The sequence below is a fragment of the Nicotiana sylvestris genome, chromosome 1, assembly GCF_000393655.2.
Source record: "Nicotiana sylvestris chromosome 1, ASM39365v2, whole genome shotgun sequence".
Taxonomy (NCBI): Eukaryota; Viridiplantae; Streptophyta; class Magnoliopsida; order Solanales; family Solanaceae; genus Nicotiana; species Nicotiana sylvestris.
Window position 1 is genome coordinate 4,357,257 of NC_091057.1, and position 16,409 is coordinate 4,373,665.

Here is a 16,409-nt window from a genome sequence, read left to right on the forward strand (position 1 = left end):
GATAACATTGAAATACACTTCAAACTAAATTTATGAAATTCTTCCAAAATGCTAACTTCCACAATAGGTGCTGAAATACTCCCGGGTCATCCAAAACCCGATCCAGATATACGACCAAGTCCAAAATCATCATACAAACCTGTTGGAACCTTCAAATCTCAATTCCGAGGTCGTTACCAATAAATAAAACCTTGTCAATTCTTCCAACTTGGAGGTTCCAAAATGCGAATTCTCTTTCCAAATCAACTCCGAACTTTCCGTAATTCAATTCCGACCATGCGTACAAGTCGTAATGCCTGAGGTGAAGCTGCTCATGGCTTCAAACCGCTGAACGACGCACTAGAGCTCAAAATGATCGGTTTGGTCACTACACGATGTCAACTCGACCAATCAAATCGTTTCTAATACACGATTCCAATAATCCCATTTCTCGTAATCTTATACCATAAATCACAACTTCCAAACCTTTAACACACCTGATACCTTGTGCCACTTCTTTCTATCTCACTTTGCACGACAAAATCTACGTGCTATTTGGTACATAGTCCGTATCAAATGATAATTAAGATTTTCAAGAGATTCCATTTATATATCATAAAGTAAATTTACAGTTTCTTGGCCAAATAGGAAATCAACGAGAAAGATGAGTTTATTTTAGAAATTATTTGAGTGAAGAAAAATAACATTTTCAAATAAAATACAACATCGAATATGATATTGCATTTAATATAGGATTTATTAAATTAAAATATAATAACAATTCCTTTTTAAGTAGAATAGCAACCTCAAACAGGTTAAGGAAATTAAGTTGAGATATCAATTGAAATAAAATATAACAACTATTAAAAATAGTAATTACTGAAATATATAGCGAGTTGTAACTTATAAGTCACACAAAGTTGCATGATATTAATTCTTTTATTTTAAATCACTATGATACTAACAACTCCGCAGTGCGAGAGGTAATGACTCAACGTGGTAAATTCACCTTGAAAATCAATTTACATGAATAATAGTACTAGGAAAAGAGCTCAGGAAATGACGGCAAGGAAGTAATGCCAATGATAATGACTAAATCCTCACAAGACAGTGAAAACTGGAGAATACAAATTTTCAGAATCTCGTACGAAGGAACTGAAGTCAATACAATAACACAGGGATACAAAATACGCAAATATGTTGCAGAGTGCAGCCCGATCCCACCATATAATATCAATATCATAATTCATCTTTATTCCACCATATCAATCCACTCTTATGTCACCTGTTGCGGCGTGCAACCCGATCCCACCGTACAATAAACATCAATATCATAACAATGAACATAATATATTGCGGCGCTCAACCCGATCCCACCATATAATATGAATATCATTATTCACCCTTAATTTGCCATAATAATCCGCCCTTATTTCATCTGTTGCGGCGTGCAACCCGATCCCCCGTACAATAATTTAAATCAATAACTCAATTTACAAGAATTTCTACAACCAAGAGTATGAGTACACAGAAACAAGGGAACCGCGTAAAAATCAAAAGAATACAACAACCTTTACAAAATAAGAGGACATGTAAGGCATGTGATAACTACGCAGGCAATCACAGCAACTTCGACACATAGCAGATATGGACGTAGTCATAGAAGAACTCAACAATTAAGAGGTAACAAAACAATAATGAGGGCAATGACTACAACTCTCACGACCCAAGTCACCCCTCCGTAAATCGTCGTGACGACACATAGTCTCTACGACTAGATAAGCCTAATATTTTGTGGAAATAAAATGAAAACATAAAAGCTAACAACTAACAGGAAATTGTAAATAACAAAATAAGATGTCGCTCGGCATATATAATAGTCAACTCCTGAAATGTACATAAGCTCTCCTAAACCCGGAATATCGTAAGTCACAAACTACAGAAAGAAAATAGTATTTCTATACTCTAGAGTCTAACAAAAAAAATACAAGAAGTGTTTGACATGGGGAAGAGTAAATAGAGACTCCGAGGTCTACAGACGCGGCAGATATACCTTGAAGTCTCTACAACTGTATTGCCTCATTTATACTACGACTGATAAGTTGTACCTGGATTTGCACACGAAAAACATGTGCAGAGAAGGGAATAAGTACACTACAACGGTACCTAGTAAGTGCCAAGCCTAACCTCGGTCGAGTAGTGATGAGGCCAGGTTAGGGCCCTACTGGTATATATAATAAAACAAGATAGAATGAAATACCGCCGTAAAATAAAGACTGAAATTAAACAAGAATGAAATCATAGAAGTCAATAGCTCAGTACATAGAGATAACAACAGGGGATCTCCCGAGATACCTTCTCGTAGTCCCAAACATAAATGTGCAGGAGGATCTTTCGGAATACCGTTCCATAGTCCCAAAGTAAATATGGAGAATAGAGGGATCTCCCGGAATACTGTTCCGTAGTTCCAAAGTAAATATGCAGTGCACGGGAATCTCCCGGAGTACCGTTCCGTAGTCCCAACGTAAATATGCAACTCAACCAATAGAAATAACACTTACAACAAGAAAACCTACAATTTGAGACAAAGTTCAAGTCAAGGAAAACATGAATTTCACTAAATATGCTGCACATAGTTCAGATAGGCAGTTAAGACACGTAGGCATGCTATTCTAAACTAATCAAGATAGTTACATATGCTAGTGTAGCTCAAATAAGGAGAAACATGTTATTACTTAGTGAAAAACAGAGTTTTACAACAAATAGCCCGTGTACGTACTCGTCACCTCACGTACACGGCACTCATATATCAAACAATACCAAATCCTAAGGAGAATCCCCCACACAAGGTTAGGCAAGCCACTTACCTCACACCAAGCTCAAATCAATTCGTAACAATGCTCTTCCCACGACTATCTGACTCCGAATGGACCAAATCTAGCCAACATCAATTACATAATATAAATCTACCTTACGAAATCAAAGCTAAAGCAAGAAATTAAAACACATCGCTGAAAAAGCCTCCTCGGACCCACGACTCGGAATCGGGTAAAAGTCACAAATTATGAACACTCATTCACTTATGAGTTCACTCGTACCAAAGTTATCCAAATCCCATGTCAAAATCCCAATCAAAACGCAAAATTTTAGTTGAAGAACTTCTTCCCATTTTCCCCAAATTTGACCCCAAATCCTAAATTGAATTATAAAATTAATGATATATTAGTGGGATATAACTAAAATCAAGTGTAGAATTATTACCCAATTGATATCTCTGAAAATCTCTCAAAATCTCGTCCAAATCCGAGCTTCCAAACTCATGTTTTGATAAAAATGGTCAAACCCTCATTTTTGAAATGTTTAATACTGCCTAGTGATTCCTTAATCGCGATCGCGGAAATAGCCTCGTGATCGCAAAACTCAACTTTGCTGCCCCAGAAATTAACTCTACGCGAACGCGTAAAACTCCACGCGAATGCAATGCTCTAACTCTCACACTTATGCGATCCTAAACATCCCAACGTGTTCGCGATGAGTAAAGCGTGTGGCCCAGCTTTGGTCCACTTAACACTATGCGAACACGGCCTTGGCTATACATTCCCGAAGCACTACCTCATACCACTACGCGTTCGCATGCTCCTGTCCGCAAACATGAAGAACAAAACCATCCTCTCTCCTAGATAGCTTACATGATCGCTGACCACCCCCACATGATCGCGTATAAGGAAACCAGAACTCAGACACCAGAAAACTTTAGCAAAATCTGCAAATATTTTTAAGTCCAAAGGTCCGTTAACCATCTGAAATAAACCCGAGGCCCCCGGGACCTCAACCAAACATACCTTCCAGTCCAAAAACACTATACAAACTTAGATGAGTCCTCAAATCATGTCAAACAACGCTAAAAATACAAATCACTCTCCAATCCAAACTTAATGAACTTGAAACTTCAAATTTCCACAACCGATGCCGAAACCTATCAAACAACGTCTGAATGACCTCAAATTTTGCACACAAGTCATATTCAACATTACAGACCTTTTACAACTTCCAAACTCGGATTCCGACCCTGATATCAAAAAGTCCACTACCGGTACAAATCTCCAAAAATTCGACTTTCGCCATTTCAAGCCTAATTAAGCTACAAACCTCTAAAATACAATTCGGACACGCGCCTAAGCTCAAAATCACCCAATAGAGCTAAACGGAATCGACAGAACTCTATTTCAGAGTTGTCTTCACATAGTTCTGACTATGGTCCAAATCCTAAGACTTACGCCTCCATTTAGGGACTAAGTATCCCAAAACACTCAAAATACTAATATGAAACCTCCTGAAAGTCAGAATAGCAGAAATAGCTACGAGGGAAGCAGTTAATAGGGGTTCAGGACTATAATTCTCAAAATGACTGGTTGGGTCGTTATATCAACCAAGGCATGTAAGGTCCAAATAACAAGTAAGTGGTAAATAAGGGCTACTCACATCATATAGAGCATGTAAGAGTAGACTAACAACGAGATACCACATGTTATGACAATTTAATCACAAACATGGAAATGGACTAGACAATCTAAACCGGTCAATACCACATATAGGTTGTATACTCACTCGTCACCTTGCATGCACGGCTTTCACATAACAAGATAACACAATTAACTCAATTCCTAAGTGGTGGTTTCCCCCACACAAAGTTAGACAAGACACTTACCTTATTTCGGCCAACTCAATGCTCAATTTAGATTTTTCTTTACCAATTCACAATTGCTCGGCCGAATCTAGCCAAAGACGACTTAAATACATCAAACAATGCAAGAAAAAACAATTTTAATTAACAAAGTTATGATCCTTATATAATTTGCAAAAACTCAACTCCCCAGGCCAACACCTCGGAACTCGACAAAATTTATAAAACTCGAACACCCATTCCGATACGAGTTCAACAATACCAAAATTATCAAATTTCAATATCAATTCGTCCTTCAACAACAAACCTAGTTTGATCCCAACATGTGGGGTTTGGGGAGGATAGTCTGTACGCAGACCTTACCCCTACCTAATGCAGGTAGAGAGGATGTTTCCAATAAACCCTCGGCTCAGGAAGGGTAAGAAGAAGAAGAGGAAAGCAAGGAAGGAAAATAATATCCAATAATAGCAACACGGAATACAATACCTGAGGCGAACAAAACCACATACCGTAATAAAAACCAAAAAATATGAAGGGAGATGCATGCTACTAAGCCTATCGGTGAACAATATAAACTACCCACTAACCTTCTACCTTAATCCTCGACCTCCACACCCTCCTATTAAGTGTCATGTCCTCGGTAAGCTGAAGCAGCGCTATGTCCTGCCTAATCACTTCTCCCCAGTAATTTTTAGGCCTACCTCGACCCCTCCCCAAACTCTCCATGGCCAACCTCTCACACCTACTGATAGGGGCATCAATGCTTCTTCTTCTAACATGTCTGAACTATCTCAGCAGTGACTCCCACATCTTGTCCACCACGGAGGCTACTCCCATTCTGCCCCGGATAGCTTCATTCCTAATTCTATCTCACCTAGTACACCCACACATCCATCTCAACATCCTCATCTCTACTACTCTTATCTTCTGCATATGGGAGTTCATGACTGGCCAACACTCAACCCCATACAGTATAGCGGGTCGAATCACCACTCGATAAAACTTACCCTTAAGTCTTAACGGAACATTCTTAACACATAGAACACTGGAAGCGAGCCTCCATTTCATCCACCCCGCTCTGATGCGATGTGTGACATCTTCATTAATCTTCTCGTTACCCTAGATAATAGACCTGAGATGCTTAAAAATCGCTCTCTTGGAAATAACTTGAGCATCAAGCTTAACCTCTACGTCTGCATCATGGGTCTCACTGAATTTGCACTTCAAGTATTCTGTCTTGGTTCTACTTAGTTTGAAACCTTTAGACTCCAAGGTTTGTCTCCAAACCTCCAACCTCGCGTTAACTTCACTACGCGTCTCGTCTATCAATACTATATCATCATCAAATAGCATGCACCAAGTCACCTCCCTTTGGACGTGACATGATAGTAAATCCATCGCCAAGGCAAACAAAAATGGGCTAAGAGCCGATCCCTAGTGCAACCCCATCACCACAGAGAAATGGTCTGAGTCACCACCCACAGTTCTCACCTTTGTCTTAGCATCATCATACATATCCTTAATCACCCTAACGTATGCTACCTGAATGCCGCTAACCTCCAAACACCTCCACAGGACCTCCCTCAGAACTTAATCATATGCCTTCTCAAGGTCAATAAACACCATATGTAAATCCCTCTTCCTTTCCCTATAGTGCTCCACTAATCTCCTTACTAGATGAATCGCTTCCGTAGTCGAACGCCCGGACATGAATCCAAACTGATTCTCAGAAATAGACACGCACCTCCTTACCCTGGCCTCCACCACTCTCTTCCAAACCTTCATAGTGTGACTCAATAACTTGATACCTCTATAATTGTTGCAATTTTGAATATCACCCTTGTTCTTGTAAAACGGAACCATTGTACTCCACCTCCATTCTTCAGGCATCTTCTTTTCCTTAAAAATATTATTAAACAGCCTAGTGAGCCACTCCAAACTTGCCCGCCACGCGCTCTTCCGAAATTCCACCAGGATTTCATCTGGCCCCGTTGTTCTGCCCCTGCACATCTTACGATCTCTCCTTCCAGATCCTCTACTGTAATTCACCTACAGTACTTAAAATCTCGCCGACTATCGAGTGCTCCAACTCACCCAACACAATGCATCTATCCCCCTGCTCATTCAACAATTTATGGAAGTATGTATGCCATCTTCTCCTAATGAGTGCCTCGTCCATCAACACTTTACCATTCTCATCCTTGATGCACTTGAGTTGGTCTAAGTCACGGGCTTTCCTCTCCCTCACATTGGCAAACCGGTACAACCTCTTGTCCCCACCTTTGCCCTCGAGCTCCTCGTACAAACGATCAAATGCTGCATTCTTAGCCATCGTAACAGCTAACTTTTCCTCTCTTTTTTCCTTTATGTAACACTCCCATTAAGTCCTTTTTTTCCTCCTCATTTGTACTCTCTACTAGCTTCAAATAAACAGCTTTCTTGGCTTCCACTTTACCTTGAACCTCTCTATTCCACCACCAATCCCATTTATGACCCCCAGGAGAACCCTTCGTGACTCCTAAGACCTCTCTAGAAGCTACCCTAATGCAATCTGCAGTCATGGACCACATATTAGACGCGTCCCCCATACTTATCCAGGCCATCATAGCCAACAACTTCTCCCATAACTCCTGACCTTTGTCCTTGGTCAAGTTACCCCACTTTATCTTAGGTTGCCTGCACCCCACCCTCTTCCTTCTACTCCTCTTGATCTCCAGGTCCATAACTAGGAGCCTATGCAGAGTCGTGGGGTGCTCACTCGGGATGACCTTGCAGTCAGTGCACAGACCTTTATCGCATTTCTTGCAGAGAAGGTAATCAATATGAATCTTGCCTATTGAATTTTGGAAAGTGACCAGGTGCTCTTCCCTCTTCGGGAAACTCGAATTAGCTATAACCAAATCAAAAGCTCTAGCAAACTCCAACAATGAATTACCTCCCTCATTCCTATCCCAAAAACCGTACCCGCCATGCACATCATCATAACCCCTAGAACTTGCCCCAATATGACCATTGAAATGTCCGCCAATAAATAACTTCTCTGTGTGCGGGATACTACGCACCATCTCGTCCAAATCATCCCAAATCATAATTTTACATTTTGAATTTTTTTATAATTTTCCCAAATTTTTCTCTAGATACTCATGAATTTGATTTTAAATCTAAGATATAATCACAAAATATAGTTGAAAATTTATTAGAGGTACTTGTCCAATGATTTGATATGAAAACCCTCTCTCAAAATCGCCCATTCTCGGACCTAGGATTCAAAATATGATAAAATGAAGCTAAGTCCCAAAATGAGAGTCTTAATACTAGCCTCAGATGTCGCATTTGAGATATCAGGATTGCAAATGCGATGCTCGCAAATGCGACAAAAGTATCGCAAATGCGAAGGTTGATCAGCTTTGTTCAGCTCGCAAATGCGAGCTCTGAGTCTTTCGCAAAAGCGACAGTTACGTCGCAAATACAGAGCTGCAATCGCAAATGCGATGAAGTGGTTCGTAATTGCGAACATCCCTACCCCAGCCCATTGTCGCAAAAGCAAGAATGATCTCGCAAATGCGATGAAAACCTCGCAAATGCGAGAACAAGACACCAGCACAGCTAAACCTTCTTCCAACACTCCGAAATGCATACGAAACTCATTCAAGCCCTCGGGCCTCATGCCAAACATTCACGCAAGTCTAAAAACATAACACGATCGAAACACCAAAATAACCTCTAGAACCACGAATCGGATTCTAAAACACATGAAAATCACCATGAACTTCAAGAACTTCTAGAATCGCAACCAAACGTCCGAATCATATCAAATCAACTCCAAATAACACCAAATTTTGCAGCCAAGTCCCAAATGACATAACAGAGCTTCTCCAACTCTCGGAATCGCATTTCGACCCCGATATCACCAATGTCAACTATCAGTCAAATCTCTCAATCTTCCAAAACTTCAACTTTTCAATTTTCGCCAAAATGCTTCAAATTACTCTATGGACTTCCAAATCTAAATCCGGGCGCACGCCTAAGCCCGAAATCACCACCCGGGCCTATCGGAACTATCAAAACTCCAATCCGAGGTCAAATACTCAAAAGTCAAATCTTGGTCAATTCTTTCAACTTCAAGCTTCTCAAATGAGAGTCACTTCTAAAAATCCTTTCTGAACTTCTCGTAAACCCGAACCGATGATGCGCACAAGTCATAATACACTGTGTGAAGCTATTAGTGACCTCAAACTGTCGAACCGGTTGTAATTGCTCAAAACAACCAGTTGGATCGTTACAATAATGATAGCAAAAAAAAATTTAAAAAAAAAACATAATTATCATTTTGATATTTTAAATTGTCTCGTTGACTTTTTATTGTCATATTTTATTTTCAGGTAGAGCTTTTTTGTGTTAATTTAATTCGCATGCGTAGCACAGATGTCTAAAATATTTTAGTTATGTTTGTATTATTGACTTTTTTGTCATAATGGTTAATTTCTAATTGCAAATAACGCTTATCTTCAAGTGGTTAGGTAAACTTGTCCTCTATTTTCATGTTTTATAAAAAAATAGGTGAATTATTAATTCATACGCAAATTAGGAATATAAAATTTGATAATAATGAGATCACGAGAGGCGAATCTATATGGTAAAAAGAGTATAATATATTCTACCAAAGACTTTTTTTTGTCCCTTTTTATTATTATTTTTAAATGGTTAACGTGTAGTCATTGATGTTCTACAAAGATATTAAAATTAATATTATTTCTAAAGCTTCTTGTGTTTCATTATTATGTGATTTCATCAAAATGCTATCTACAAGTCTTTCTGTTAGTAGAAAAAAAGGGAGAAAAGAGAACTAGGCAAGAATTCAAACAAAACTACATATATAAAAATGTAATGTACATAGGTCTTAGACATTTGAACATTGCTACATTTATGAGGAAATTGATATTGTACAACAATCTCCTCTTTTAATCGTCATAACCTTCTTATTTTACCATAATAATCACAAGAAATATTGCATTTAGAAAAAAAATACAGTACGAAACTCTAAATTGGGAATAGGATAGCTCGCAAAGGGTGGGCTTTGGCTAAGGTGATACCAAATTTCTCCTCCATGTCTAAGTCTTTTGGTGCAAGTCCTGCCTCAAGCTTCCAATTGAAGGAATTCAATAGCGAGCCCAGCATTACCGGAACCATTCTTAATGCCAGTGATAGGCCGGGGCATATTCTTCTACCAGCACCAAACGGAATCAATTCAAAATCTTGCCCTCTCATATCCACATCCGAAATCCAAAACCTCTCAGGTTTAAACACTAAAGGATCCTCCCAAGAGGTAGAATCTCGGCCAATTGCCCACGCGTTGACTAGTACCTGTGAACCCTTCGGGATGATAAAGTCACACAGTTCAACATCCTGCTCCACTTTACGCGGGACTAAGAACGGAACGGGTGGGTGCATTCTTAAGGTTTCTTTGATAATGCATTGCAAGTAAGGAAGTTGGGAAAGATCAGCTTCTTCTACTATTTTTCCTTTTCCAATGACTTTTGCAAGCTCAGCTTGTGCTTTTTCCATTATTTCTGGTTGTTTCATTATTTCTGCCATTGCCCATTCTAATGTGCTTGTGGTTGTATCAGTCCCCCCACCAAATAGGTCCTGTAACATTTGTAATTCACTCAAAATTACTTAAAAGGCATTTTATATGACAAGCACGTAATGTTTTCTTAACTATTTCTTGTATAACCATGGTGTCCGGATCAGTTTACGTGCACTCGACTAATTCCGTGAGATACTTGCTATTTTCGCTAGCACATGTACTGGGCTTCCTGTTTTCTTAACCATGCATAGGGTACACCTACCAATATGCAAGATAAAATTATATATGGAGTATGTTTAAATTTAATCCAGCTATTCAATGATCCCTACGAAGATCGTACAGGTTCTAGTATTTTAAACCTTACTTCGCTATATACCATAAACATGCATTCTTTATGTTCGAACTTCTAGGATAGTCACAACTCACATGTATATTTTCTGGAATTTTTCAAATTTCTATTTTTTTTTCCAATTATCATTCAAGTAAAACTTTATTATGTCCTTTTCAGCTCATTACTTGGCAGTTGGCTGGTCAAGAAATTTAAGGCAAAAAATTTGAGAAAGATGTAAATTTAATCCCTCCACATAACCATAGGTCTCTGACTCGAGCTGAAAATATATGAATCCTGGTAGGAAGCACTCCCAATATGAATATCACACAGTATAGGAAAATAAAGGATGAAGAGAACGAACCAGAAACATGGACATGATATGATTATGATTGATCTCTTCTGGGTTTTCTTCGCTGATATTGAGAAAATCTTCTAAAACATCACTCTTTGCACTGCTAAATCTACTCTTTTCCTCCAATCGCTCGTTGATCAAACCATCAAAAAGTTTAATTGCTTTATCCATAAGAAATGTTGCACGACGCCTTATCTCTTGAGGATCAATCTTTTCAAGTATAGGGAAAAAATCTACTAGGTTAGGCTTCCCAACCTCAGCCATAGTGCTCCAAATCACATCCTTCAGCTCAACCTTTAAATCCAAAAAACATAGTTAATGCATTTAGTGGCGAAGCTAGAAATTTCTCTAAGGATGTTCAAACTTGAAAGAGGAGAAAAAAAAATCCCCGATAAAGGGTGTTCAATATATATTATATACCTCGAAAACCTAATATTTTACCTATATACACAGGGGTGGAGCCAGCATATCGCAACGGGTTCGGTCGAACCCTGTAGCTTTGGTTTAAACTCTGTATTTATCTTAAAAAGTTCATTGAATATTTAAAAGTTATTAGTTTATAACCTAGTAACTTAAAAGGATTAGAACATCGAATCCATAAGCTTTAACTAGCTCCGCCTCTGTATACACCCAATGTAATTTTTTGACGAAGGGTTCTGACCGCCCTTAATAGGCTGTAGCTTCTCCCCTGAATGGCCGTTTAGTACACATAAAGTCAAAATGAGGGGTCGGGTTGTTACAAGTTATTGATCAGAATTACCTTTGAATCCGAAAAGGGGTCAGCCAAGTCTTTAGAGAAAAGGGTGTTGGACACCAAATTGAGATTAGTCTTGAAAGCAACCTGACCTATATCCACAACTTCACCTTCTTGACTACATTTTGCACAATAAGTAAGCAATTCTGTCACCTTTTGAGATCTTAGATGTTGATTTGCATCAAGCCTATTGTAAGAGAAGATATTGGTGTTCAAGATTCGTCGAAGCGTTCGCCATTGAGGGCAGACAGGAAGCCATACTACAGAAAATTTGTAATAGTTGCCTGCTTGAAGTGCATTAGGAATAAATCTAGTTGAAAATGCTTGATCTTGATTTTTAAGGACTTGTTTTGCCATGGTTGAAGAAGAAATGACAATTGTAGTAGTTTGGCCAAGTTTTAAACTCATAATTGGACCGTAGATTTTTGCAAGATTGGCTAGTGATATATGAGGTTTTTGACCTAATAAGTGAAGGTTTCCAATAATTGGCCATGGTTTTGGCCCTGGTGGAAGCTTTTTGCTTCTTATTTTTGCTAGAAAATAGAGCAAACTCCAGGAAAGAAATGATCCTAAAACAAGTGTATAGTAATCCATTGTGCCTCTCCCACTCTCTTCCTTCAAAGTTAATACTATCCACAAATTAAGTTGATGTGAAAGAAAGTTGCAGCACAATTGTAATGGGGAATGCATATTTATATATGTTGCTTGACCTGTTTAATCCAGATTCGCTCCACGTAGAGCATATAAAAAACCACTTTCTACTCTGAGTTTGTCCATTCGACCCTTAGTGGATTTTGGGCCGTGACGGGTTGGTGATTAAAAATACAACAACAACAACCCAGTGAGATCCCACATGTGGGGTCTGGGGAAGGTAGTGTGTACGCAGACCTTACCCCTACTCCGAAGGAGTAGAGAGGCTGTTTCCGGTAGACCCTCGACACAAGAAGAAAAGGGACAATGTATCAGTAGCAAAGGAATCCTAACAGCTAACACCAGCAACGAATAACCAGAAAATAAAGAGCAAAGTATTAATACTAAGCATCAACAAAGGCATAATTCTACATACGCAAGGGAATAATATGTACATACAGGGCCGCTAAACATACTATAGCCTAACTTTCGACCCTAAAGAAGTATTAAGAACATAACTGGAGCCCCTAACAGCCTAAAACAAGACACTATCACACTAGCCTCCGGTCTCCTAACCTACAACCCTAGTGCTCGACCTCCACAACTTCCTATCAAGGTTGGTGAGTAAAAATATTTTCTAGAAATATATGTTGAAGATTAATAATGAAACTAAAATATGAGATACTGTGTTGATAAACTTTTGAATAATAAAGATTAATACTAATAATGTATAAGTGTTAGGTGGAGTAAGTAATATATTGAAGGTGTGCGTACAAGCTGGTCTGAATATCACCGTTTATTTTATAAAATAGAAAGGGATCCAATACAGGTGTGTTTGATCTGAATCATATATTTAATAATTAGAAAACTGAAAACAACAAGTCAATTCACCGCGCACGTTGCTTACGATCTTTATCTTTCTATTTATTTAATAGTAGTTATTTTATGTAACTATTCTACTAAAATAAAGCCTTGCCCTCCTTAGTACTATATGTATCATGTGCTGTCAAAAATATACACAGATGTAGCGTAATTACTGAAGGCCTAACTTTTGTACGCTAATGTTAAATGTAGAGTGTTCTCATGCTCCTATTATTGACTTGCATAGAGTGAAAAATTAAAAGCAACAAGAAGAGAAAACGTGTTTATCTTATTTCATGAAACTGAAGATTGAAAAATATAGATGTATACTAATAACTAAAGACCTAACTTTTGTGGACTTTCTTGGTCTACGATAACTACTTTTATCAATTAATGTTAAGTGCAGTTTGTTCTCATATAGCATGCTCCTACTATTCTCTTGCATTGCATAGTGTGAAAAAAGAAACGAGGATAGATTTACAAACAAAAGAGGTTTGTTATATAAGAATCCTTAGTAAAAAGGAAAGCCGCAATACAAGGCATCCCGCGTTCATACAGGGGTCGGAGGAAGGGTCGTATTCCAAGAGTTTGTGTGATGTAACAGCCTACCCTAGTGGTTATAAGATCTACTTGGTGTCGATCTATAACAGTCCCATTTGTTCCGATACTTTTTGGATGCTATAATGAAGTGATGTTATAGAAAACATATATAACATAACATGAAAAATTGATTTCAAACAAAACTTGGCTATTATAGTGAAGTGTTGTTATAAAGGATGTCTCTTATAAAAAGGGATGACTAGAGGTGAAGCAAGGATTTGAAGCTTATGATGAGTTCGGGGTTCCAATCCTTTTAAGTTGTTGGAATCTGAATTAATAATTTGTATATATTCAATGGATTTTTTAAGATAAGTACATGGATTGGACCAAAGCGACTGGGTTTGACCAAACCCGTACTCGATGGGCTAGCTCCGCCCCTGGGGATGACTGCACATAAAATATCTAGTTTGACGGAGAGACCATGGGTTAACATGTCCCATAAACTACCCAATAAATATTCCCTTATATTCTAACCCCAAAACCTCTCTGGTTTAAACACTAGAGGGTCCACCCAAATGGTAGGATCTCGACGGGTTGCCCATACGTCGACTAGTTGTAACGACCCAGCCGGTCGTTTTGAGTATTTCTATTCCATTTAGCTATTTGAAGTCTTGATCAGTATCATATGATGTATTATGACTTGTGTAAATCGTCGATTTGGTTTTTAGGTTATTCGGGATTGATTTGGAAGAATGATTCTCAACTAGGAAGCTTTAAGTTGGAAAGGTTGACCAAGTTTCGGATATGTTTGGGTTGTTGCGCTCGTTTATTATGTTTCGACGACGTTTCTTCAAGCATAAATAGTACTACATTAAGAAAATGAGCTACAATTTCTATTTTGATTGAAACATTCGATCTGTATCGTAATTTTAGAACTATAGCAATTGGAATCATCAAGTTTTGACATCGTATTTAAAAATCTTCAATATTTTCAAATACTGAAACCAACATATCTCCTTTATAATAAGGTCAAATGGAGTGATTCAAAAGTCTAACTTAACTGAAATTTCACAAGGAATCCATTGGAGGCATATTCGGACTCGTTTGGCACAAGAAATGAGGCAGTACAGCTGGGCAGAAATATTTAATATTAAGAGTTTGTTTATTTGGTCATATTTTGAGTTGGCGAGCTCGGATTTGGGCAATTTTGGAGGCGATTTTCATCACATACATTGGGATAAGTGTTCTACATCTCCCGCTTGGTCTCCCAGGCAGCTTCCTCCACGGGCCGACCTCTCGACTGCACTTTCATTGAAGCTATATCCTTTGATCTCAACTTTCGAACCTGACGCTCCCAAATAGCCACTGGCTCCACATCATAAGTTAAATCTCCCTCTAACCAAACCGTGCTGAAATTCAAAACATGAGACGGATCGCCAATATACTTCCGGATCATAGAAACATGAAATACCAGATGCACACTCGACAAGCTAGGTGGAAATGCAAGCCCATAATCCACCTCTCGCCCTCCGTACCACTGAAAGTCGGAGGCTAAATTCTACCAAACCTCTCCAATCGATGCTGCTCGTCGTCAGGCATAACCGGTACAACATAATCCTAGGCTGGTGCAACCGGCTGGGCTGGAGGTGCCCCCAGACGAAATCCGACAGCCAATTGCTGGCTCTGAATAACCAGCCCAGCAATAAGCTCAATTCTTCCATAACATAAGGGGGTGGGCTTGCTATGTTCTATTTGGGTTATATTTCATGAATCCATTTTCATTTTCGGCATTTGATTTATGATTTCAAAGTGAAATATGGGGTTTTTTGTCTAAAATTTCATAAAGTGAATTTTTAAGTTTTGAACATCGATTCGGAGTTGGATTTTAGTAAAACTAGTATGGTTGGATTCACAATTGAATGGATTATTGGATTTTCTGAGTTTCGTCGGGTTCCAAGGTGCGAGCCCGAGTTTGGCTTTTTGGTTGATTTTGGGCTTTTGATTAAAGATTCCATCTTTATCGATTGAGTTTGTTTCCTTTAGCATTATTTGATGTTCTTGAGGTTATTTTGTATTGTTTTGAGCCATTCGAAGGTCAGTACGTATTGGATGGCATTTCTAGAGTATTGTTTGGCTTACTGGATATTGAATTCGGCTTGGTCGAGGTAAATAACACTTCTAAACTTGGTGCCGAGGGTGTGAATCCTTGAACATACATGTTATGTGTTTGGTGTTGAGGTGACACACATGCTAGGTGACAGGCGTGTGGGCGTGCATTGTGTAAATTGTGACTCGGTTGATTCTATGATACTGTGTAGTTACCTAATCTTGTTTCTATCTATGAAATTTCTACGTGTTAGATAAATGGAGTTGCGAATCATGTTAGAAATCATGCTTAGTCTATATGCTTATTCTGTTGGGATCCACTGAGGCTGTTTTTTTTGAGTTATTTTCTTAAATTGCAATTACATATGTAGTCATATTCATTCATTTACTTATCATATCTCAGTCCCTATTTTCACTGTTGTCACATTATATAATCATTGTTTGGGCTGATTGACATAAGATTTGTGAGCTCGAGAGACTGGAGAGATTGATGACTAAGTTAAGGCCTAGGGGCTGGGTTGTGGCTAAGATTCATGATGGGATTGGGCTATATGTCGTAGTAGGCCTTATGTCTATATGTGGATC

General features: G+C 38.6%; 2 protein-coding genes across 2 annotated transcripts; both read right to left on the bottom strand.

Moving 5' to 3' along the window:
- Positions 1 to 6,698: 6,698 nt before the first annotated feature.
- LOC138889478 (uncharacterized) lies at positions 6,699 to 7,728 on the bottom strand. The gene is made up of 2 exons (XM_070172789.1): positions 7,081 to 7,728; positions 6,699 to 7,025 (listed from the first exon to the last, which is right to left on the bottom strand). The coding sequence occupies exons 1-2, from the start codon at positions 7,726 to 7,728 to the stop codon at positions 6,699 to 6,701; spliced, it is 975 nt and encodes a 324-aa protein (XP_070028890.1).
- A 1,792-nt stretch (positions 7,729 to 9,520) lies between these two features.
- On the bottom strand, positions 9,521 to 12,597 carry LOC104236478 (geraniol 8-hydroxylase-like). The gene is made up of 3 exons (XM_070162227.1): positions 11,694 to 12,597; positions 10,943 to 11,227; positions 9,521 to 10,309 (listed from the first exon to the last, which is right to left on the bottom strand). Exons 1-3 carry the CDS (start codon positions 12,375 to 12,377, stop codon positions 9,704 to 9,706), a joined length of 1,575 nt encoding a protein of 524 aa, XP_070018328.1. The 5' UTR covers positions 12,378 to 12,597; the 3' UTR covers positions 9,521 to 9,703.
- Positions 12,598 to 16,409: the final 3,812 nt, after the last annotated feature.

Coding starts and splice junctions, on each gene's coding strand:
- LOC138889478 (XM_070172789.1), bottom strand. CDS start 7,728: ATGGTGCGTAGTATCCCGCACACAGAGAAGTTATTTATTGGCGGACAT. Junction 7,026..7,080: donor AAGCTGTTTATTTGAAGCTA/GTAGAGAGTACA, acceptor TGTTACATAAAG/GAAAAAAGAGAGGAAAAGTT.
- LOC104236478 (XM_070162227.1), bottom strand. CDS start 12,377: ATGCATTCCCCATTACAATTGTGCTGCAACTTTCTTTCACATCAACTT. Junction 11,228..11,693: donor ACCCCTTTTCGGATTCAAAG/GTAATTCTGATC, acceptor TTGGATTTAAAG/GTTGAGCTGAAGGATGTGAT. Junction 10,310..10,942: donor ATATCATGTCCATGTTTCTG/GTTCGTTCTCTT, acceptor CAAATGTTACAG/GACCTATTTGGTGGGGGGAC.